This window comes from Passer domesticus, chromosome 1, assembly GCF_036417665.1.
Source record: "Passer domesticus isolate bPasDom1 chromosome 1, bPasDom1.hap1, whole genome shotgun sequence".
In the NCBI taxonomy this organism is placed as follows: Eukaryota; Metazoa; Chordata; class Aves; order Passeriformes; family Passeridae; genus Passer; species Passer domesticus.
The window spans coordinates 110,165,012-110,190,346 of NC_087474.1; the positions used below are offsets into that span (position 1 = coordinate 110,165,012).

Here is a 25,335-nt window from a genome sequence, read left to right on the forward strand (position 1 = left end):
AGGGCGGGCGGGCAGGGTCTCTCCGCCGCGCGGAGCACGACGGGAGTTGTAGTTTCCTCTGGGGGTGCTGCCGGCAAGGACACTACAGGTCATTGCCGGCCGCCGCACTACAGCTCCCAGCGGCCCGCACTCCGCGGGGAGGGGTTCTAGCTGCTCTGCCCCCCGGTCCGTGGGAGCGGGGTCCGGCTGCCTCAGGGGACCCGGGCCTCCGTCCCGGCCGGAGACCCCAGCGAGATATATGGGAAGCTCCCTCAGCAGCCGCCGAGAGCCGGCAGGCAGCAGGTCCATGGCTCCTCTGGGAACACAAGGAACGTAAGCGTCCCTGAGCCGTGAGCTGGCAGTGGCCCTTGTGGCCAGGAACGCCGAGGATGTTCTGGGCTGCAGTAGGAAGAGCGTTGCCAGCAGGTCAGGGGAGGTGATCCTGCCCCTCTGCTCAGCACTGGCGAGGCCGCATCCGGAGTGCTGGGTCCGGATTTGGGCTCCTCAGTACAAGAGAGACATGGAGCTCCTGGAGCAGATCCAGTGGAGGGCAACAAAGATAATTAAGGGGCTGGAGCATCTCTTTTTGAGGGAAGACTGAGGGAGCTGGACCTGTTCAGCCTTGGGAAGAGACCACTGGAAGGGGACTTCATCAATGAGTACCTGAAGGAGGGAGGATGCCAAGAGGATGGAGCCAGGCTCTTGTCAGTGGTGTCAGGCAGTAGGGTAAGAGGCAACAGGCAGAAACTGATTCACAGGAAGTTCTACTTGGATATTTGGATATGTGGAAGAACTTTACCGTGCAGGTGACCATGCACTGGTAGAGTGCAGATTGCCCAGAGAGGTTGTGGAGTCTCCCTTGCTGGAGATATTCAAGCACCGTCTGGACACAGATGTGTGCTCTGGAATGTTCCTTCTTGAGCAGAGAGGTTGGACCAGGTGACCCACGGTGGTCCCTTCCAGCCTGACCCATTCTGTGATTCTGAGATTCTTTTGGCAGGGATTAAAGAGGGGCATGGCCAAATGAGTTGTGAGATTACACTAGTCAGAGTGGGAGGTCACAAACACCACAAGCCATCAGTGTGGGAGCTGACACAGCCCCACACGTGGGGCACCTGGGCCACCTTCCATGTGATGTTACTGCTGACAGAATTCCTCTTCCTCAGTTCATATGAGAACATGAAGCTTCAGCTTCATCCCACATAATAAATCTCACCTCCTGAAAGGAATTACTCACTTCTTTCTACCGCTTTCTGGAAGGGAAAGTGGAGAAAGGCTCTGGATGCTGCTTGAGGTGACCTGTGCCAAGGAACACATCCCCATCTCAAGATGCATCCTGTTTACAGTGATGTTATAAGGAATTTTGTGGAGGTTTTTTTGCCTCTTACAATGCAAGTTTCTGTTACGTTGAGCACCTGCGTAACTTGAATCCCTTTCAGGATTGCTCATCAACAGGGGAATTTGTTTCAGTCAGAAGCAGGGCCGATTCATTCCCACAGCCTCCAGCATAATCCCCGGCCTATTGGACACATTAATACTGTGGCAGCGTGCCACCTGCTCCATTTATTCACTGGAGACTCAATGCTGCTTAGTCCCTGTCGAATGAGCTCTTTGTGCCACCTCCTGCGGTAATGTAAAAGGTCCCCCACAGGAATTTGTGCTATTCAGTGGCAGCTACAAAAGGGAGGGTTGTAAACACTCCGATTAGTGTTGGAGCACAGGGATATTGTCTCCACCACCTATTACATAACCTCGCAACTTCCAGCCTCCCTCCTCCTCTCCAGAAGAAACAGCAAGGGCTCACCAGGCTATTTAACTTAACATCACAGCTAATGTGCTTCTTTTTTTGTTACACATAAAGGCCACCTTACTCCTGGCAAAAGAAGAGAGAAGGGTTGGTTCTGTGACATCCAGTAGTAATTGGAGATGGCTGCCCATGAGGATCACCACTTTAAGTGACAGTGGCCAGAGGCTCTCAGCTCTGAAGAATGTGTATTATTAGAGGGCACTGCCAGCAAAAGTTCATGCACAATGGGCTCATCAGCTAATGAACCCGGAATGAATTTTCTCCCAGATTTTGAGGACAAGCAAGGGATTGTGTGCAGTGCTGACTGTACCAATTTACTGCCATGTGAAACAGATTTGGATGATTTCTGACTTGCAAAATTCACTGTGGTCTGGGGCCAACTTACACGGACTGAGGCACTTTCTTACACCCTCAGCTTGCCCCACATTCACTCAGTAAATTCTTACTGCTTTAAAGACAAAGTGAAGCAAGGATTCTGAGGTGGCAAGCTCTCTGCTTGGAAAATCAGTCTCACTGATGTACCTGAGCTTCATAAAAGTAATAAAATAATAATGGAGGGGAGCTTCAGAAAGCATTTGGTCAGGGAAAGAAAAGGGGAAAGGCATAGCTGTGTTAATGAATAATTCCTTCCTCCCACTACTACTTCAAGAAAGCCAGTTCTGGAGTTGAGTTATCTTGGACAGATGGGAGTCTACATGGGCTGTACCATTCTGGGACAACTTCAGACATGCTGTGTAATTCTCCTTAGCAATAAAGGAATATGCAGCAAACATAAAAAGATTAAGGTTAGGAAATAAACTAGTTAGCCACATACTGAAACAAACAAGTGAAACAATGAGAGCCTGAAGATACAACAAGAAAACCTGGAAGTAGTAAATTAGTTAATGCCTTTGAGGGAGAAAGTATGTTGTTCACAGAAATTACCACAGAGCAGGAGAACAGAGCCCATAAAGGTGTGGGATGCTGAACTCTGCCTAAGCAGCTCCTATGAGCAGTATCATGGAGCCATAGAATCACAGAATGGTTTGGGATGGAAGGGCCCTTAAACACCATCTCTTTCTAACCCCTCTGACCTGGGCAGGAACATCTTCCCCTAGAACAGGTTGCTCAAAGCCAAATAATTCCAAGTTTTCTGCAGTAGGAAGAAAATTTATAAATACTTAAGCAATGAAAAGGGTATAAGAAAACTTGAGCCTTGGCCACCTTTACATCCTAGATGCATTTGTCTGAATCAGGTTTGCTCTGTTTCTAGGAAGATTTTGTATCTAGGTATGTTTTCCCATGTGAGTAGCACAAATTTTAATGATATACTGGTAATTTGGTGAAAGATCTCGTGGCAAGGGAATGTGTGAAATCTTGGTAAAGGTGTTCCTTTTGCCAAGCCCAACAGACATTACCATCCAACAGGAAAATGTTAGGTTGTTGTTTGGCTGTGCTCTGCAGGTATCCCATAGCACAGTCTGTCCTCTCTTCTCATTAAACTCCTCCCAGGCTCCAAGTCTCCAGCTTTGCCCATGAAGGTGTGCCAGCCATGGGTCACAGGGATGGAGAGACCGGAGTGTATCCGTGTTGTGTGGGACTGTGTGTCACTGTGCAACCACCAGCAAACTTCAAGTCACTCCAGCCAGCAGGATGAGGGGCTTGGGAACAAGGTATCAGAATAGCCATAATTTTGGGAGGGACACTGGAGTGACCATAGATATATTATTAAAGATACAAGCAGGTGTTCTTATATTTAGTTTTTGGAATTAGATGTGAAATCCATTAAGCATACATCAAGCCAGGCACTTTAAGAAATGACAGGAAAGCAGTGTCACAATATGACCTTTGTACTCAAGTGTCTGTAAGGAAAAACAAACTAAAAACCTGAACAAAACAAACCCAAACCCCAAAGCAACTAAACAAAACCTTTTTTTACTCTTAAAGAAAGAATAACAATAGGACCTCCACCCTTTTTCAGTCAGACCCCCAACACACCAGGGATTTGTATAATTTCTTACTGCATGAATTCCCTCTTTGCTTCCCTTTACGTTCAGTGATTTACAATTCTGTCCTAAAGGACGGTGATAAAAGTGGCCAGTGCTTTACCTGGAGAACATTCCTAACTGAAAGACTTTTTAAAATCATGTTCTTATGTAGGTGATGTTTTGCTGGTTATCCAGACATAGGGTGAAACAAGAGACCCCAAAATAAATTATGATTTTTCCTGCAAAATTAATAAGATTAAATAAACAACTTCCTAAAATGGTTATGTTTTTCAGAAAGAACATTAATCATTTATGTACAGGAAAATACTTCAAAGCAACACTTTCAGGTATGGAAAAAAACTGCTGAAGAGTTAATTCTCAGTATTATTCTATCCATCTAGGTCAGTAACTTTTGTACTATGTTTCCTGGTAATATTTCCCCGAGAAACTCTTGAGAAAGAACACACAAGAACCAGTAATGTCTTTTTATTAAAATACCTCTTAAAACACTCATCATCATAAAATACACTGGGCGTTGCTGCATGACATTTGTGTACACACAACACTTTCAGCAAACTCTAGACGGCATCAGGAATTACAAAAAGTAAGGCAAGCCCCAGAAGGTGTGCACTACCTTCTCTCAGGCCACTACAGACAACTGTGTTTACATTTTTATGCCATTCCCCACAACATTTCCTGGACACCTCTTAGGCCGCTCCCCCATCCCTACTTCCCCCACTTGATTTGACCTCACAGTGAAATTCTGAGGATGCAAATGGAGACAATGTCACAGATCCATGGGGTAGCAGGTGCCTGACCAGAAACATAAGCCCTCTTTGTCCCCCAAGAAGATTCTGAGCCACCCTCATCTTTCCAATAATTTAAGACTGCAAAAATTCGAAGCATGCTAATGACCTGCTTGATTGATTGCTACGTGTCTCCTGTCTCTGTCAGGAACATGGATGCATCACCCTCCAGCTACAAGCAGCCACAACTACTCTTAACCTATTCTTCCTCTCCATTCATTTGAAGAAATTCTAGCAGAAGAAAATATAATGTGAGTTGCAAAATATAGGAAGAACTCCTCCATTATAAGCTGAGTTTTTCTATTTTTGTCTATGATCTTTTATCACTTAACTGTAAGTTTAAAGTATGAAGACATTCCATTATCCACTAGTTCAAAACAATAACATTCATCTTTCAAGTACATCTTTATAGCTGAAAAAGACACTGAAGGAAGTAACATTATTTAACAAGAGTAGATTTTTCTTTTATTATTATTATCATTATTATTATTCCATCTTATTGAAAGAACTGTATCATGAGAAAAAAAAAAAATAGAAAAAACATTCAGGCAAATTTTTCAACAAAATAAATGTAATATGACTGCTTTCATGTGTACATGGTACAGATAGACAGGTGTAACTAGAAAACAGTTTAATCCCTCTAGCTGAGGTTAATGAGAGAAAAATGAATAGTCAAGTTCCTTTTTGTGTTTGCATATGCATATATTCATAAAAAGTTGAAGGAATTAAAACCTACATTATTATAAATACAAAAAGCTGACATTAATTACTCATACACTTTATTCTTGTACTTAGTACCATTACCAGTGGACACCTTAAATTTGTCATAGTAATTGCTATGTAACAGTCAACATAAAAAAACTCTTACTTAGAAAAATGGACAATGTTCTAAACTCAGAGCACTTTGCCTTTGCAGACACATATTCCCTTCTTCACTGACAAAAATTTATGGGGAAAAAAATTTAATAATAATAAAAATGTTTTGGAATAAATATTCACAGGAAATTACTAAATGGGAATATGCTTGCTGCCAGCTTCTCAGCTGGTAGACCTGTACCACTTGCCTGTTCCCGTCATTTCATTCTTTATTCCTTTAGTCATTAAATCCATCATAGCCTTTCATGTTTCCTTTACTGGACGAAATGTTCAGGGGGTTGCAACCCCAGAGAACAGTGCAAAAGGTGGGAAATGCAACAGCACTGAACAGCTTTATCTTGGGATCTAAGAGAAGGCTGAAAAGATTAATTTGTGTAACACATAAATTATGCATCATAGGCCCCCATGAAAAGAGAGCAGGGCAAACGACACTTGGAGGAAAAGTGTCCCATACATGGTGTTTTGCTGGGCAGCCCTTCTAAGAAGTTAGGATTTTATCCATGACAGCCCATTCTTTGAACTTGAAGAGAAAGCGTGAATTTTAATTTTTCTCCAAATATCACTTCCACAATAAAAGCTAACCTTAAAAACTGGAAGGTAATAAAGTTAAAAAACAACACCAGAAACCAAATCCCAAAAACCCTGCCCCTAAACAACATCCACCCTCCCTCCAACCTAGCAGCCATTTATTTGTTGAATTTAGATAATGGAAATCTCATCACCATATTCTAAGAGTTTCCCTACTCTAAACTACAAGATAAAGTATTATGTTCTGAAAACCAGTATAGCAAATATTTTCAAATCAAAGGAAAACAATCAGAACAGCAATGATGAGCATGACTGTACCATTTGAGCAGAAATAAAGATAAACAAGTTTAAAACATAGTGTTTAAACATCTACTAGTTAGCCTCGCTTATATGAATTAAAAAAAAAAAAAGGAAAAAAGTTCTCTGATTTTATACATCCTCTTCTCAACCAGGTACATTTAACTGCAACCAGCAGGCACTCCACCAAAACTCAGTATTTGCAATCCCAGTCTCTTTAACCGAGAGAGATTACTTTGGCCTCAGTATGCTACATTACAATTTTCCTGCTTCAGAACATGCAGTTCATACATTTGACAGTTTTACTGCCGTAGTCGATGCATTCTGGCCCAATGCACTCGCAGCAGGCGTTGTGAAACCATCGGTATTTGGAAGCTCCCATGGACTCGCAAGAGATCTTGCACTGATGTATTGACATGCAGTCATCAAAATACACCACAGTACACATGTGTTCTAAACCAAGAGGGAAAAAAAATTGGTTTAAAAGGTCTTAAAGTGTTTTTAAAGGTTAGTTAGAAATTAGTTAAATGAGCAGCTTTAGAAGTGTGATTGTAAACTGACAGGATTATGAGGCATAAGGAAAAAAGGTGACAGTGAAAGCAGAGAGGCAAGGCAGAGAGACAAGGTAAAATCTATCAACTTCATATTTTCAGCATCTACAACTCAACCTGTTCTCTGATCTCCTCCTGGATTAATTTATTTCTCTATTCACAGGCAAGAATGTTTTTAAGTTTTGTCCCCCAGTTACAAGAGCGTAAGGATGAGCTATGCCAAAATTACAAGCAGGAATATGTCCTCTGAAGGTAATATGCTACCACAAAAAAACTTCAGGTTTAGAGAAGTTATTAAAAAAAAAAACCAAACATCAAAACCCACTTATTTGGATGCAAATGTTTCTTTTACCGCCTCGCCCCAAACTCCACAATAATCTTCAGCCAGATTAAATCACAGACCTAAAGAATCCTTTTCTCATCAGCATGAAACTGCACACTTTTTTCCTCTTCTTTTTTTTAGCAACACCACCAGCTTTACTACTAATCTTAAGAAACCCTTTCTGCCTAAGTGTTGACTTCGTGCTTCTAACACCCATGCAATTACTTGAAATGCCATGAAGTTTAGTGCTGCAACATCAAAATGGAGCTAAGGCATTCACCACAACTATAAATAAGACCATTCCCCCCTCAGTCCACTTCCAATCCTCCAAGCTGTCAGATTCCACCATCTTTCTTCTGTACTGACCAGGTGATTATAGCATAAAACTTGGTTCAACCTCCAAAGGACCACACTTACATAACATTTACCCAGAGCATAACTTGGCAGACCTTGGGGAAAGCACAACTGGCAGCTGTCTGCAAACAGGAATGTCTCCCTCACACAGATCAAACCAACTTGTGAGCAGGAGATGTCAAAGGGCTTTCTAGCCTATTACTACTACTCATGGTGCACCTAGGAGAAACCCACTATATACATTCCAATGTGGATCAGAAAAAAGTAATACAGACTTAAAGACAGTGGGTGTCGTTTGTTTTTTTTAATGACTGATTTTGACCACTGTCAAATTATTATGCTACTACAGCTACAAGAAGGTCAGAGCCTGCCCACTGAAAGCAACAGAGTATTCACTGCCTTGGTCAGACTCCAAACTGATGTACATGCCTTGCAGACATCAGATACAGTGCAACAGGCAATAGGGATCTTGTGTAGGAGAGGCAGACCCAGAGCTGAAGCAGTTTCTGCCCCCAGAAAAGCTGTGCTGCAGTTGTCAAAAAAAATCTTGCAGTACCTGGAAGTACTGCTGGAAACATCAACAAAGTCCACTGTGGCTGTGTAAGTTGTGTCCCATTCTTGGCATTTCTATTTCTATAAGCCCTTATAATACAAAGCAACCAGAGGAAAAGAGTTCTCAGAGAACAAAATCTCTACCTGAAAACAACCAACATATCTACAGCTTCAACAAGGATGTTTGATTCACAGAGAGGAAGAGGAAAGAGCTGAACAGAAGTATGGTACCATGTGCAGAGTGATAGGTGTACACCTAAAGTGCTCAGCCAAAGCTGAAAAGTGGTAGGGAGATGCAGCCACCCCAGCCTCAAAGGCAAGAAGGCAAAGGCCAGACAGCAGCTCGACCTTCTATGGGGAATGCACAAGGACTTGGCAACATTTCATCACCAGTGACAAAAAGTTCAGATTGCCATAGTCCCAAGAAGAAGCACACACCATCCATTCCCAGAAGGCCCAGATAGCCCCAGGTATCTGTTCCCTCCACTCTTCACAGGAAGTTTTTAGTGGAAGGGTAGGGATGAGAAAGTAGGAGCAAGTCTCCAGACAGTATTCTCATGTCCCATCAGTCATCCAAGTCAGTGCTGGGATTCAAGCACATGAACCTTACAGAAGCCTTTGTTGCACATTACTCATACTCTTTTGCTTAATCTCTATTGTGTCCTTTGATGCCTTTTTAGTAGTTTTCTACTGAAGTGTTACTACATTAAGTTTGATCTTAAATTCCATAGTCTTAGAAGGTGTCACCTGGAGGCACAGAGCCTCTCCCTTGAAACTGGCAATCCTGGCTAATCTAGAAAGATTTCTTCCTGCAAAATCACCTTTTGGTGATGCCATCTCCAGCTGACTGACTTAGTCTCTGGATAAGCCTGAGAAAGCAAAATGATTCATGGCTATCTCCAGACTGGAGTGAAACAGCTCTTCAAAGGAAGCAACCATCCAAGGGGTTTCCAGAAGTGCTCACTATCTGTTGATCAAGGCACTCCAACTTGCAGTACACAAAGGAAAGCCTAAGGTAGGTCAGGGAAGTTGTCAGGAAAGCTGTGCACACTCTGAGGTGTGCTAACTGCTCCCAGTACTTACAGGCTGAATTCACACCAGAGAATGTCCAGTCCCTTCTGTGTAAGGAGATATCTGTGCTCACCTTCATGATAACCTCATCTCTGACAGCCTCAGCACTATTAGTACTGCTTCACAAGTCCTGCTGAAGCCTATCAGCTAATGCCTGCAGAAATGAAATAAACTTCCTGGGGAAGGAAAGCCTGTGATTTTTAGGATGTAAAGATCAATGACATGGGAATCATCTCTCTGGATAAAGGAGACCAGAGGAGCAGCAGCACCTGGCCTATAACTCTGGCAAAACTAGGTGGCATCAGTCAGCTCCTGTGAGAGTGCAGACTGGTCTCCTGAATCACTCTCCCAGGACCAAAGCCAAAATTCAACCTTATTATGGTGGCAGCGACAACCAATGACATTTATCTTATCTGACTGGAGAGTAGAGAAGAAAGTTTATTTTCACCTGCACACAAGTCAAGAGGATTAGATTCTCGAGGACAAGCACAAAAATGCTGCAAAGGGGAGAGAGCAGAATGCATGTGACAGGCCAGAGCCAACAGCAGATCTGTCTGGTCCCAAGCAGCTCTTGCAAGCAGCTGGAGGATGTGCTCCGTGTATATGTTACCAAATTGTTTCTGACGTCTTGCTCACTGAAAGACTTGCCAGGTCTGAACAAGTCAGATTGTCCAGGGTGCACTTTGTTTGTCACAGGGCACTCCTGGTCCCCTCCTCAGCAATGCCTCTGTGCTCATGTACAGGCTGAATTACTGAAAGCAGGAGAGTTCCTCCCCTCAAGCACTAAATTCTGCTCTATAAACTGCAGAAAGAGAGTTACACAGGGGAAAAAAATACCTACAGGCTCAGCTGGGATCTGGGAGAGTACTTGAACTGTTTCACAAAGCTAATTACCGAGTCATCACTTGGCTCCCTCAGTGTAGATAAAAACAATATTACTTAGTGCAGTAACAGCTTTCTCATTTGCATTTTGCCAATTTTCACACCCTAAGGATGACAGACTGCAGATGCAGGGAGGGAGAAGGATGCAGCAGTAAACTTTTTTCCCAAAACATTATTTCTCACCTTTTTCCCCCTCACACTTCATACTCGGTGAAAATTGTGTAGGAGAAACAACAACCAAGTCTAAATTAAAAGTGAACAGAAGAAACTACCAGGCTTTGCTATAAAATTATCTGTATTTGTATAATACAGAAAAATTTAGCAACTCAGAGAATCTTCCCATTAATGACAATTTGCTGTACGGGATCTTTGAAGTTATATGTGCTATGTAACTTCAGCTGTCTGCTGGCCACTTTACTGGTAGCTCTAAAAGTTCTTTGAAAAGGTAACTGTCCATCCAGCAGTCATACCAGTTTATCACAGAACAGCCTGGGTTGGAAGGGACCTTAAAGTTCATCTAGTTCCAACCCCTCTTCTGTTGGCAGGGATACACCTTCCACTAGAAAAACACTAGTCTAGTGCAGTAGTGAGAAGAGAGGAAACAAGAACAAGGAGATTAACATGCAACTGATTATGAACAATTTACGTGAGCATGTACACAAGCATTTACATAATCTACTACTTTTGGACAAGTCAATTTTATGTCAATCAATTTATAAAAAAACCTGTGGTTTTGGTTTTGTTTTTTTTTAAAATCTTTCTAGACTACCTACAGAGGTAGATGTTTCTTCACTGGAATTCTAGCTGACCAAACACCATCCCCTGTGTCACAAGCAGTGTAAATCAGAAACCCTTAACTACAGCACAGATTTCGTTTTATCAATTGCCAAAAATTATCTAGTTCCCCTCTCCCTCTTGCCAACATCCTGTCATCATCTGAAACAACTAAGCTTATTTAAATCTCTGAACTCACAGTTCAGAGCTCTGAGGGTATCAGCTACAAGTACAGCAAAGAGAATGAAGTACAAATGTAGTTCCAGATTAATAACCATCACAATGCTCTCTGAAGTAGAGGTTCAAGTGCCAGAAACAACTGATACAGAGAATTACAGCAACTCCAGCAGTGCATGCATAACTTTGGCAGCTAAATCATTACAAGTCAGTTCACAGGAGGAAAGGGAAGACACTCATTAGGAAAATAATGGGGAAGTTCAAGGTCTGGTGGCTGGGTTCAGAGTAGGCTGGGGTGAGAAAGGAATGCTTTATATCCCACCGCACCCCACCTCCTCCCGGATCCACAGCCGCCCTCCCTGGTGGTGGCTCCACGCCACTCAGGCACAAAGCTCATGGTTCCTGTGGCTGGTGCTGCTTTTCCTGGCACTCACCCAGAGCTGCATCAAGCAGATCTGGCACCCTGGGCCAGCTTAACAGCGATGCCTGAGAGAACGTGCAGGAAAGCTGAGATCAGAGCTGGGTTACACTACGTGACACGGGGTATTGGTAAGCAGAGCCTTTCCAAATTTTGGAATGTATTCCGGAAGACAGCACAGAGACCACTGTCCCCCTACAAAGTGTACTTCTCATTAGCCCCTCTCCCTTAACAGGCCATGCCATCGGCTGCTGCCAGCACACCATGTTGGAGGGAAGCATGCAAGGAGCCACAGAAGAACCACAAAATGGAGGAGGCACAGCACTGTAAAGGAAACCTAAAGCATCCGTGTTCCTGCTCACAAATATTCTTTCAAATCCCTGATTGTCACAGCCTTGAAGACAACCGTTTAGCAAGTCACCTTAAGGGTATCTCCGTTTGCAATACCTGCCTTCAAGCCCAGCAGCATTTCTGGGGAGAAGGAAAGGGTAAAGACATGGTCTATTTCTCCCACTGCAGGCTCAGCTTGTGTTTACTGCCACTGAGCACACACATACACCTTCACAAACCCTCCCTCTTTTTCAGTGGCTCTAACACTTGCCAACTTGTTAAAGCAGTGACCCAATTGTGTGACTGAACTTTGCATGGCCAGAAGCCATCAGGCTCCAGGAATTTCCTCAGCTGCCTCACTGTGCCCATGCTCACAAGGCTCTTCAGTTCCAACCTCCTGCCCCTCCATCTTTTGATTGTGGCTTCCCCAATGAACACAGCAAAACAGTATTAGAAACAATGCTACCCTATGGCTCACACAGCATTCAGCACTCTTGGATGTCTGGCTGTCCTGCTTCCACCATAATAAACATCAACTGACCAAGGCCAGATGTTAATTTTTATTTCCAACTCCTCTGTTCTCAATGCTCAAATAATCAATGTTTTTATAAGCAAAATTTAATATGACTTTTGATAAAGAAGAGCACTACAAAGTTATCTACACTGCGACCAAGAAAAGAGACTCATTGGCAGGCTTACGTATTTAGACACGTAAAAGTATAGGAATAGGATGTGGAAAGTAATTTTCTATCTTTTCCAGTTCTTCACTGGTCACTAAGATGGAGAAGGCATAGCAAATGATTACAAGATCAGGCTCTGACATTTATTTCTGTTTTAAGTGTCTGCTGAGGCCTGAAAGCCAGTGGCATTTGGTAACTATTTCCAAATATAACTGTTGTTTTTGGACTGTCATCATTCCAGTAAGAGCTCTCTCAGCCTAATCTCTAATATGTTCCTAGTAAAAGAAATGAAGGGGACTTTTGACTCAGAAAAAATGGCAGTGTTATGTGTTTGTCTGTGTTGTTGAACTCAAAACTGCTCCACACCCTTGAGATGCAATTTAAAATTCTAAGTTTAATCCAAAACTATCATTAGCCCATCCTGTTGGTACGGTAGTAAAGGACTGGCAGGGAAAAGCCATCTGGATTGTAGTACCTAAGTAAAGTGGGATATATTCAAGGCTGTACTAAACATATTTTTTTTTCCCCCTGAGTTTAATTTATAATTGTAAGTACTGTAGTCTTTGTACACAGGGCTTTTTGTGGCTTTCCATTTTACATGACTTTGTACATTTTTCTCATAACGGCAAGCAAGCATTTTAATAACATCAAAGACATATGAATGAGATGCTTTCTGCCCATCTGGTTTCTTAGTTCTGGAATTAATTTATTTTTCTAATGTGCCTTAGCCAAAGGAAATTAGAAAAGTTGCCATTATGGTTCCATTTAATCAGCAGCAGTCCTACTCAGAAACACAACTAGGTCAATGGTTCACACTGGTATGGAAGAGCAGCATGTCCATCAATTAGGGTATCTTTTATTGATAAGATAAAAGGGCCATCACAACAGCAACATATGGGGTTACGAATATTTAAAGTGCATGTTGGGAAGGAAGCAAAGCATTAATTGCACTAATAAATCAGATGCTCTTTTTCCCCTATTAAGCAGCAATTCCACTATGAACTGTTTATGGGATTCTTTAAAGTCTGACGTAATGATTTGCAGGAAAAAGTGTTTCAGGTTTAGTATGGAAACCAAGAAACAGTATTTTTTTATACCACTGTCGACACTACCTCAAACTTCTCATCTTTCCCCCACCCAACCACAGCAAACAGTATCCTGAAGTCTGTCCTCTAAACTGAAGGTAGGAATATAAAGAACTTAATATGAAATAGGAGGAATGAATCTGTAAGTTGAACCCCTACCACCAAGTTACTTGTTTTGAAGACAGTCTGTCACATATCCTTCCTTCATCAGTCCTTCTAATCTTGTTTAGGTTTCCTATTAATCCTGAATTTCATACAAAACATCCCTCTAAAGATTTCAAGTTATGCCAGCTCAGATGAAATAAATAAACAACTGTTCCAGATACAAGAGTTTATGGCACATGGTTTTCTCAGACCTCTTAAGCCATGTTTTGGTTGCCCACTTCTGCACAGATACATAATTTGGATTCAGTTTCTGGCCTGTCCTGTCTCCTAAGCTAGAGGTAACTGTTTCTAGGTCAGAGAACACACCGTGCCAGTGCACATGAAACAACATGAAGAAACTGCCTCATGCCACAGGAGTAATTACAGAGACAAACTCACGTGGTTCAGTGTCTCCTAAGAACATCAGTCATTTTAACAACATCTTCCACGTTCCTCAACACCTTTGCCTCACTCCTTCTGTTTTGTCATGCTCAAAATTAGGCTGAACCTTTCACATATTCTTATGGAAAAAGAAGAAGCAAGCATAGAGAAGCAGAGGATATGCACTGAGAAGACTCCTGGGAGAGACAAGAGGAGATGCTAGGATTTAGACACTACACTCATTACCTTTGTCACTAGAGTAAGGTGTGTGGACATTGTTGTTTGGAACAGAGACGTTCTGATGCTGTGGCTGGTTCACTGTTTCTAAAAAGGAGACGAGGTTCTCATGGTGTGATAGTTCTTCTGCCACAGGGAAGGAAACAATATTCCAGTTCAGCTGAGTATCCCCTTCTGTCAGTGCCCGGAAAAGGGAAGGAATTGGTTCATGCAACTCCTCAACAGTGCTCTTCGACGTCGGAGGTGTGTCACTGTAATTGCGAGGATTGCACATACCTGCAGAGGAAACAAACAGTAAATTACACAGAACTCCCTAAGCTCCTCTTGAAACAGGTAGGAATGTTTGGAGAATTAAAATTGCTTCTTTTTTTGCTGAACAGAACTCTTCCATATCTATCCCACTCTCAGCCCAATAGCAGAAGTGCTATTGAATACAGCAGGACAAGTTTTCCTTAACAGCAGGTTTTGGATCATTCAGATTTTTACAAAACACACCTGTGACTAGTGGAAAGAAAAACCTCATCTAAACAGCACTTTGCTTCCCTGTCAGTGTCACAGCTTAGAAAATGGAGGGTTCAGTGGAAGGTTTGTTTTCCCTGAGAGAAGAGATTATACAAAGCACAGTATAATCGATAGGAGCATAAACCTGGAATGCAAGGTTAGGACTAAACACAGGGAGTATCTTGATAAGTCTGAGATATGTGAAACTTTTGATCACAATTCAAGTATTCCATCTCATCTGCTGCAGCAGTGCACTAGATCTTTTTAGTCATCTGCCAGAGATACAAAGATCACTGTCAGGACAGAGCATGAGTCTGAATTACTTTACTTGTGTAGAGACAGCCAAGATGAACCTCATTTTGCTACTTAGCTGGAGGGGCCACAACAGGCAAAATACTCATTTCTAGGTTACCTCTTCCTTATTTTTCAACATCTTTTGCAGTATCTTTTTTGTAACCTTGTAATCTTTTTTCACGTTGCCAATTCCTACAAAATGTTTTTTTTGTGCTATGCATTGCCAGTTCCAGTCTTTCATTAACCATTTAAACACTAAAATTTATTACTAGCTATTAAACCAAAGTGTATTTCAATTTAAGTCCAATCTCTGGAAACTACCAAGATTAAAAAGAAAATTTGTTACTGCTTAGGTATTTTAAACTCAGGAGTGATAAAACACTGTTAGAAGTCACCTGTCAAGAGACAGGCAAATCCATTTTCCTCATGTGCACGTGGATATAATTTTGGACAGTTTCACAGACACAGGGTTAGACAGCTACAGCTGCAAAGCACAGCAATTCCTGAAGTATTAAAGTGATAAAGAGACATAAATGTCCAAAGTCTACCTGCCTCACACAACCAGAGAACTTTCTCCTGCCCCACAGATCCACTAGGACTCTGGCTTCACAAATAATTGTGTTTAACTAAAGCTTTATACAAACCCATAATCTTCTCAACTTAAGTAGGTGGATTACCATAGTGAACAAAGCAGAGGAAGTTTGTCCATGGTGATTAGCATGAGATCTAGCAAATCTCAAGCAAGTGGTTAGCATTACCAGCTAAAGGTAATAGGAACACTGCATGACAGTCTGCTCCTAAAGGTGAGCCAAGTACAGAGTAGGAAAAAAATAAGCCTCTTTTCCAAACAACATCAGGTCATACTAAAAAATAATTCCACTTACACAAGCACCCTACTGTACACGATTGTTTTCCTACTCCTCTCAATTAGTTTTGTTCTTCGCAGACCTTTCTAGACTCACTGCTTTAATAAAACATTTCTATCCCTTCCTTACCACCCTTTAATAAGCACTAATGTTAACAACGCTTTAACAAGCAGTGTATTAACCATACAATTGCAGTAAAGGATAACCACATGAAAATCAGTTAAGAAGATATCAAACCAGGTAAGAGTTTTGTACAGATACATCAAGGGATGTATGCTTTAGTTGATGTCATTGTATTAATGTTGTGAAACAGAAACCAGTGGGCCTTTCTAGACCTGTCAGACCAGACCTCTGCCAGGTAGGATTCTGAAAAAAAATTCACTGATAAAAAAGACACACAAGGGAAAAAAATAACATCAAGATTGTTTACCAAAATCCTGCAAGTTTTTGTGCATATCAATGCAGTATGAAAATATTACCTTAAGGTGGTACCAAAAAATCATTGCTTATAGTTTAATGGGTAAATGCTCATCCACAAAGATTCTTCACTCTTGCTGTTTTTAAAAGCATTTGAATTATAAAAATATTTTTATATAGTAAATATTATAAAATGGCAGCTTTGGTTAAAAAGAAAATTAAAAAGCTTAACTTATGAGCAGCATGTAAGGATCAAACATATCTACACTACTGCTTTGGAACGGATGAGAAGATGCAGAAATGGGCTATTAAAATGATGGAAGCAGATAAGCCTTCACACAAGGGACTAGAAGAGCTTAACTCAAAGGGAATGGGGGACTTTTTGCTGTTCTCCCTCCTCCAGCATGTTTTTCCCTGTCAGAGAAGGCAGAGAACATACACAAAACATGGGGGCATCAACTGAGCACTAGTACAGTTAGGGGTGGAGGACAGGAGGTAATTCCTGCCCTCGAGACAGACATGATCTTTAAGACACAACAATCTATCTGCTTTTACATTAGACATGATCAGCTTATAAAGAAACTTAAAATATCAGCTCAGGTATCAGCAAAGAACTGTGTCTAGGGAGTCAGGTAAGGCATGTATTCCTGTTCTCTCATTTGAATAAGCCTACAGCAAGGATGATCCTACACTGAAGACATGAATAGGATCGTGCCATAGAATCCAAAAAGACCTGAGGCACCCTAGAACCATCAGGAGAAGTTTTGGTTTACTCAATACTGGGAAACTGAACCTAAAACCTTGTTAACTCCTCTTCAGGAAAACAGTATGGGAAAGAGCAGCAGAACAGTGAGTCACCTGCAGATTTATGAAAAGAAGCTTGTGTGTGGACTTCACAATCCCAAGAGGTAGGTCCTTCTTCTCCCTAGAGATCAGTACACTATGCCTTGCTTTCTACAGCATATAATGGTTCTAAACTAGGGAAATAACCTGCACTGAAAATGGGCATTTTGACACTAATCACCTTCATTAATTCAGAGAAAACTGATCTAGAAAAGCTGAGAGCAGGTACAACACTCAAGATGCATGCCTTCCATGGAAGCTAGGGTTTTGGATGGCAGCACAGGGACAACAACCACAGGAAGATTAAGCTTTTGTTACATATAAAGCAAGAAACAGAACTAAAATGCAACCTTCTTAAGCTGGGACAGCACTCACTTGCAAAGATTTGGGCATTCTGAACACCACCTGTCAGCAGCAATGTGTTCTTTTTAAGACTGTCATCTAGTCCTATGGGAAGACCTTGTCTATTTCTTTCTCACCCTTCACAAAGAGCTATTTTTGTAAATAAAAGAACAGTGGAAACACTGGGCCATGCATATTTACTAGTAGTCCCAACTCAGTCCTAAAGGTGTCCCAGTGCTGTACCTGTCAATGCACCCTTCACAGGTAGAAACCTTTAGAAACACAGAGACAGAAACACAGCATCCAACCCCACAAAGCAGGCACTGTGGAGTTTCCTCAAGATGACAATTCAAACAGGAGTTTTATGTATGAGAGACAAAATAATCAGCTATGATGGCATTTAACAAGCAATACCTGGACTACTGCCACCCCCAGCTCCACAGAGCAGACACAGACTTCAGATGTTTGGGTCTCCACAGTAATTTATTCCATACCCCACAAACGAGCTGTAAGCTGCCTAAAGCACAGATTCTGTCCAGGTGTTTTACTTCTATTTTAAGACTGTGAGCTCAGCATGTGGCAACAGAAAGCAACGTAAAAAAAGCAGGAAGTCCCCCCAAAAGTGCAAACTTACCAACACAGTCACAGCACTCATCCCAAAGTGTGCCCAGGCAGAGCATGCACTCCTTACAGCAGGAACAGTTCCCTTCCCCAGGGCGGCACTGACACAGCTCCTGGAATCAACAGACACTCATTACACTGCAGCAATCCCAGATGTAAAATAACTACACAGCACAGTGATTTTTCCTCAAGCCACAACTCAAATTAGGGCATTAAAAAAGCTTAGTACACTAATACAGTGAGTAAACGGTGAAACAACTCCGGCCAAAAACCGATCCAAGTTTACAAAAGGATCTTTTGCAAGTTTGCTTTTTTTTTCCCTTAAAGGTGACATTCTGAAGAGAAATCTGTTAAGCAAGCATCTAAAAGACAAAAACTCCTATTCATGGAAAAGGTGTGTGCACTTCTGTGCATGTGCATTCCTAAATCTACAAGTTCTTTGAATGTTTTCCCATCACAACAGGAAACTTGGAGACAGATGCTTCTTTATATATAAATAGTGACCGTACATTATAATTTAGCTAAAAAAGAAAGCTACTATAAGCCACATGTGCCCACTCAAGACATGCATGGTGTCTACCATCACACCTATCCCTGGATTCTAAGAGGAATTTACCTATTTAAGTCATCTGACCACAGGATTTTCTGCATCTCCAAACACTTGTTGCACATTGCTCTCTGTTTGCAACCTTAGTGACCAGATTTTCCCCCCTTCCCACCCACCCCAGGTCTACATGATTCATTTTTGCTATTATCAAAACAACTTTATGCCCAAATTGACACCTTGGGATACCTACAAGGCTTCTAGAGCCTCTAGAAAGTGAAATGACCTACACAAGTACTTTTCTTTAACCATTAATAACCTAAAAAGATGGAAAAGGCGTGGAAGAATAAAGGCAAATATTTCTCTTCATACTACCTAAACCCAAAAGCTCTGGTTTAGCAGTCCTGCTGGAGACACACACTTGTGGACTCAAAGCATGGAAAAAGCAGACATGGGTGAAGAAAATCTAAAAACCAGGCGGTCTCCTTCCCTCTAACTCAAATCCATACTAGTAACTCCAGTTTGGCCAAAAGACTGTGGCTGCATGACAATAATTCACAGCCTAGAATTACATCATAGTGCAAAACCTTAAGCCAAGAAGTCCCTTTGGTTGTCGTGTCTAAGAATTTGGTTTTGATGACGTCTGTCCAACTATCACATTACACACAACTGGGGAGAAAACAAAATCCCGTTACTGGAAACACTGACCACTGAACACTTTCCACCCTGGCTTTACAGGAAAGGCCATCAGCAAATCTGTCACACGCCAGGCCAGGGGGAAGATTATGCCCATCCTCACTCTTTGATCCCATTATCCAGAGGCAGAGGAGGGACACACTGCAGGAGATGGTCATGGACAGGAGAGAAGGGCAGGAGGGTGGTTTGGTTTGAAATTCTCTATCCTGGAGTCTCCACCCATGGTTCCAGCCCAGCTGGGTCAGGGGCATCTCTCCTTACACTGGTGGCAGGCACCAGTGTCACCTGCAAAGTGAGGTTTTTTTCTGAAGCACCTTGGGAAAAGCTCATGGGGCAAAATTCCACTGTTTAAATAATCCTTTGCTTGCTATTGTTAAGAAGCACGAGGTAGGGGAGAAAGGCATTTTTATAGTAAATATCAGGAACACGTTTGCAAGGCACAGCAGGGTGCTGTCTTGCACCTGATTGTGTAAGACCCCTGTTCTCTCTTTACTTTGCAAAACTGGCAACTGCAAATATCCACAGCATGTTGAGCTGCACAGTGGCCACCCCTCGCTCCCACCAACTCAGGTGGGCACACAGGAGACCAAGGAGTGCACTTCAGAGAGGGAGGCCAGAGCAAAGTCTGTGTAGGGACAGGCCTCCAGAACACAGCAAATGGGGCTGCAAGGCTCCCAGGCCTGCACTAAAACTGAACAAGCCCTAGAATGTGCTACAGACAAGCTACAATGTACTAACCCATAAATATAAATCCACTGATTCCTTATTTTTTCATTCACTTCATCCCAGGTCACAAGTCATCTTGTATCCACCAAAGAAACAAAATTCACCAACTATTGCTTGTGATACATAATGCTGAGAAATGCGGTCGCCTGCAGTTTCTTGTGACCTGTTTGCCCCACTGACTGATGGAGAGTGAAACCCTGCTCCACACACATTTCTGCAATAGGCAGCCCTTGCAAGTATTGAATTTTTGTTTACGGAGGGGAAAACTACTACGATTCATTACTTTTTCATCCTCAAAATTTATGAATGGCACCTATCACTGCACAGACTATGCTGTTTCCAAGTAAAAGGCTGATTAACAAAATATGTACATTTTTCCACTACAGGAGACACCACAAACTTAGAAAGATGACTTACGTGAGTTAATGATGCATTTCTAAAATATTTATCTTACCATTTGATAAACAGATTTTGTCAGCCTTTAGAATAAAAAGCCTGAATAGAACAACTTTAAAAATAACCACGAGTTTAGCATTAAAAATATCCAATTTATTCTTCAACAGTAAAACCAGGCAAACAACTTTTACATTTTAAAGACACCAACAGGCCAGCATGTGGGAGGAGGCAATTCTCACTGAACTATTAAATGTAATGCATGAATAGAAGCCAGAAAGTTCACTAAACTAAAATTCTTTTGGCTTTATGGAAGAGTATTCTCAGAGAATTAAATGTAACCTTAAATTCTGCACTTGCAACCTGTTAACAAAAAATTCTGCTTAGCATCTATAAGTGTAAGTATTGACTTGGGGCCAGCACCATTACACCTACCAGTATTGTAACAAGTTTGTTTTTACAGGAAGGGCTCATGAACAGTGTAATATTTAAGGGTTTGGTTTTTTTTTGTTGCTGTTTGGGGGTTTTTGTTTGTTTGGTTGGTTTGTTATTACTATTTCTTTATTTTAAAGTTGGAGGGAGAGTAAGGAAGAAAGAACAACCTAATTAATTAGTCTTCTGCCACTTTGGGGCAATAACTGTATGTTTTTCCATATATATGTTTGCACATCCATGGTTTCCTTAACCAGTTCTGAGTCCTCCTGCCTGACTCATTCACACTGGATACTGGTACAGGATACATCTTTTTAAAAGAATGCTTGCATGAGACGTGGGTGAAAGGAAGGCAGAATAAGCAACGTTCCTTGTTGATAGCTGGGGGTGGTGAGGCGTCAGTGGAAGAAAATATTACTCATAAGTCAACTTGGCAACTTCCCAAGCTGAACTCCTGAAGGTGCACCAGAGAATGTATTTTGCTAGGCAAGAAATAAGCCTCACAGTTTAAAAATACAGTATTAAGTAGGAAGTAGGCATGTTTGTACAATAAAGATACTCCTACTCCAGAGAGCAAGCAAAAAATTTTAGATGTTTAACATCTGAGTTTTTTCCAAAGATTTTTTTGAAATTCCAGAGACTATTTCCTTGGTGCAGGGAGAAGCAGGACCTGAAGGCATTGGAAACCTCTCTGCAAACTGGAAGTGGGAGTGAAAGAGCACTTTTTTTCCTAGAACAGTTTAATAACAGAAAATCTCCTGGAAGTGAACCAACCAGAAATGTTTTGTTAACCCAACCGGGTTATGTGCTGCAGCTAAAACACACACTGGAATTAATTTTTAGATGCTGAAGCCCTGAAGTTAAGGAGTGGCATTTATTTCATACCACAGGGCTAAAATGTCTTGGAAATCCTTTCAGGCTGACAAGTTTGTACACAAGATTAACAGGAGGCAAAAAAGACAAACGAAAAGAGATTTTAATTGGAACGATACCACACCAGCTGAGGTGGCTGCAGGTCTGCAGAGTCCAGGAAAGAAAATCCTGTTTTCTCCACAAAACAACCTCTCTTTAGAAGGATGGTAAAACCATGCCTGAATTATAACACCACTTGTTTCCTATGCACAGCAACAATTTAAAGCACTGCTGCAGATGAGGCAGCAAAGCTCAGCTTCCAGCCCAACACTGACATTCCACCCGAGCCTGTCTCCTGCTAGGAGCTCTGCACCTCAAGAGCCAACCTGGGACTCGCCTCAAACCCTTTTGGAATGAACAATTGTGGGAACGTCTCATCCTCAAGGTTTCTGCCTTCAAGGATTTCCTCCATGTTGCAAGGACACAATATGTGCCTCCCCCCACCCAGTGAGCGTAACTGGCCTTTTCATCTCCTCCACACATGGAAACATCAAAACAACCCACGCGGCCAAGGCAACAGCAGATGTGCTCAGTAAACACTGCAGCACACGCTCCTGTGCGCCCAGGGCTCCACCTGGAACGCACGGCAGCAGTGGCTCATGGACTCCAATCCCCAGTCCCAGGGACATGGGAAGCAGCTATGGCCCAAACTAATTTTGTGGACTCGCTCTCTACACTCCCAAGTCTTACCCACAACCCTCTCAACAACTACAGGAAGCCACAAAGTTTCTTAGCGAAGGCTGAGCTTATGCAGAGAGATGCCTCAAGCTATTTTCTTCCAGGCCTTTGCTTATGGAAAAAAGAGGAGCACCAATAAAGCTAGAGCCCAGGATGCAAAGGGAAAGCTGGATCCATGGGAGTTGTTGATTGCATGCACTGTTCTGGATCTAACAAAATAAATATTTATGTAGGGACCACCCTAAAGCAGAGGAGCTCCTAAGGAGTGGCAGTCATGACTGTACTGACTTCTAGCCATGCTGGCAAAAATATTTATATTAACCGTATGCTTTTTGAGCCAGCAGGTCTCTTGTCTCTGTGTCCCCAGGACAGGCAGCCTCGCTTTCTGCACACAGATGCAGATGACAAACACAATCTGTTTGCTCCCCCGGTTGTCTCCGAGTGACATTATCTTGGTTTCAAGATAGGGATTGTGCCAAACTTGAACAGCGATAAAAGTCGGTGAGGGAAAAATATCATGTGATAGTCAAGCAACCTCCCTCAGTATGGTATCTTGTTTTTAAGTTCAGATTCCTCCAGAAGAGTTTAGAGGGGAAGAAAGTACATGGATATGCTCTACTTGCATATCTATCCAGGAAAGAACATGGATTTCATATACCAGTGCAGCACTTCTGCCACAAAAGCACTGAAATTTTAAAACAAACAAAAATGCCAGGAAGAAAGATGACAATTGCTTTAAGTCAAAGCTTTAGGATATCTTCCTGTCCACAATCAGACTAGTCTGACCTGATCTGTTCTTCTATAAAGAATGAATACTGACTGGTAAATCAGGCCTGTGTGCAGGAAGACAGCAGGCAGATGGTGAAAACAAACAGTGTAATTCCTTACAACTGCACACAACTCACATGGCCTAGGCTATTTAGGGTCTCAGAGAATTGCATATGATTTGGATTTTAGGGAAATGCTTTAAAAAGGGACTCCACATCACGTGTACAAAGCAAGAGAAAACACACCTACCACAAGTAAAGCAGTTCAGTTGTTTCTCTGTATGCACAGGGCTGTGTTGCTACAGAGATGCCAAAATAATCCAAGGAAAGCACAGTTGTATGAGCCATTTCCATGCACTGCTGAACCTCAGCCATTTATTGCCAGCTGAGTAAGGACTCTGGTAGCGTTAACTCCACCCCTCCTGGGCTGTGCTCTATTCAGACAAGCTCATAAAAATAAAGTTTAAATGCTTGCTGTGTCAAGCTGGACTCGATAAGAGGTGATTTCTCAAGGAGGAGAATATTTGATCTTTCACAGATGCTGGACTCCATCAGTGGCACCAGAAAGGGAGACACATCTTCCCTGTTGTCCCCTTCGCTTACAGAGAAACAAGCAGCAGATCAACAGCTTCCAGGACTGAAATCCAGCACCTGGACCAATAATTTTCCCCTGAATCAACAAATCTGTACCACTGGATTTACCATTTAAATGCCACGTACATCCAATGCCACAATTAGCATGTTACTTCTTACAGGTTTCAATCCTGGAGCTGATTTAAAAAAAATGCAAGAGAAGGGGCTTATAAGTGCATCAGTTTGTCACAGTGCACAATGTCCAACATGCCAGCAAAACCACTGGAGTTCTGTTTGAAAAGGCAAAAATCAGAAGCCTCGTTCTTGCTCCCCTATTTGACAACTCCACAGACTGTGGTGGGGCTGGAAGAAGCAGCAATTTCTTTTCTTTACTTTACTTTTAAAGCAAAGGCAGTGCAGAACCCAGAAAGAAGATGGTTGAGCCTACAGTCAGTCTTCACTCCACAGGACGGATTTGTGAATCTGGCAAGTATTTTTTATTTGTAACCCAGACAAATTTTAGACAGAAGTCAGCAAAATGAAGTAAACATGGAAATGCTTGAGGCCACTTCTGCAGCTCTTTTCAGGCTGTGACCATGCATTTACAGTAAGCACACTCACATCTTACTGCCATATGACGTTGGTGCTCTCTGTTATTGTCTTTCCAATCTACAAAGAGGCAGTAGGAAACAGTTGCTTTTAAAAAAGCTGCAGCTGACCACATGAAGCCTCCTTTCTCAGTCTGGAGTCAAGAAGCATGCTCTGTTTACCACGACTAAAAAAAATACTTGCTAGCTACCAGAACTGCTGTCTTTTTGCTAGAAAAGGCCCTTTTGTTCTGCTGCACACCACATCTCTTAACTCCTGCCCTAAGAAGAGCAACCTGCTCTCACTCTATTTCTTTCACTGTACAGACATGCAGCGAGTCAAAAGCAGCATCTGAATTTAACATCCTTTTCCTACCAGTTCAGCTCATAGGTATTTGGTTTGGGTTTTAGGCATCTTTTAATTCACTGTACAAACCTGATGCTATGGAGAGCATCAGGCGCCAACTCCTGACCCTCTGCTTGAGATTTAAGGAACTGGAAAAATGAAAGTTAAGGGGAACATCTCAGACAGACATAATCCTTGGCTTGAACAAGTTTCAATTAAAACAACCCAAAAACATGCCCATATAAACGTGCACTTGGTATTCTCTGTCTATAAATTGGCTGTTAATCTGCACTTATATGGGTAGGAGATCAAACCAACCTCTGTACAGAGACACCACTTAACATAAAATACCAGTTATTTGTATCTTTCAGGATGCAGTTTCAGGACAGTTTTCTGAACACTCGAAAGCAGATGGAGGACACAGTACCTGTATCAGGCATTTGCTGACGTCGCTGGCACACAGAGCCTTGTTGCAGCCTGTTGATGATGGGATCCACAGCAGGAACAGAAGGACAGTGACTGTGGGCGCCGTGATGTACTGTGACCTCATGTTTCCTGCAGGTGAGCAATTTTCACAAG

General features: G+C 42.2%; 1 protein-coding gene and 1 long non-coding RNA gene across 6 annotated transcripts; one reads left to right on the forward strand and one right to left on the reverse strand.

Moving 5' to 3' along the window:
- The first annotated feature begins 179 nt into the window (after positions 1 to 179).
- LOC135308604 (uncharacterized) lies at positions 180 to 25,267 on the forward strand. Of its 5 annotated transcripts, XR_010368990.1 has the most exons (7): positions 303 to 705; positions 3,278 to 3,438; positions 4,048 to 14,551; positions 17,116 to 17,204; positions 20,132 to 20,485; positions 21,551 to 24,309; positions 25,128 to 25,267. It is a non-coding gene; the product is annotated as an uncharacterized LOC135308604 (long non-coding RNA). The 5 variants fall into 5 exon arrangements; XR_010368995.1 differs by lacking the exon at positions 303 to 705 and adding an exon at positions 180 to 282 and having other exon boundaries at positions 21,551 to 25,184; XR_010368987.1 differs by having other exon boundaries at positions 306 to 705; positions 21,551 to 25,184.
- On the reverse strand, positions 4,224 to 25,317 carry TWSG1 (twisted gastrulation BMP signaling modulator 1). The gene is made up of 4 exons (XM_064433764.1): positions 25,184 to 25,317; positions 18,116 to 18,215; positions 14,228 to 14,494; positions 4,224 to 6,713 (listed from the first exon to the last, which is right to left on the reverse strand). The coding sequence occupies exons 1-4, from the start codon at positions 25,304 to 25,306 to the stop codon at positions 6,532 to 6,534; spliced, it is 672 nt and encodes a 223-aa protein (XP_064289834.1). The 5' UTR covers positions 25,307 to 25,317; the 3' UTR covers positions 4,224 to 6,531.
- Between the last annotated feature and the right edge of the window lie 18 nt (positions 25,318 to 25,335).

Bases quoted from the DNA above. Each gene is read 5' to 3' on its own strand.
- TWSG1 (XM_064433764.1), bottom strand. From the start codon at position 25,306: ATGAGGTCACAGTACATCACGGCGCCCACAGTCACTGTCCTTCTGTTC. The intron at 18,216-25,183 runs GTACTGTGTCCT...TGTTGATTCCAG, and splicing joins TCAGCAAATGCCTGATACAG to GAGCTGTGTCAGTGCCGCCC. The intron at 6,714-14,227 runs GTAATGAGTGTA...CTCTTGGTTTAG, and splicing joins ACCTTACTCTAGTGACAAAG to AACACATGTGTACTGTGGTG.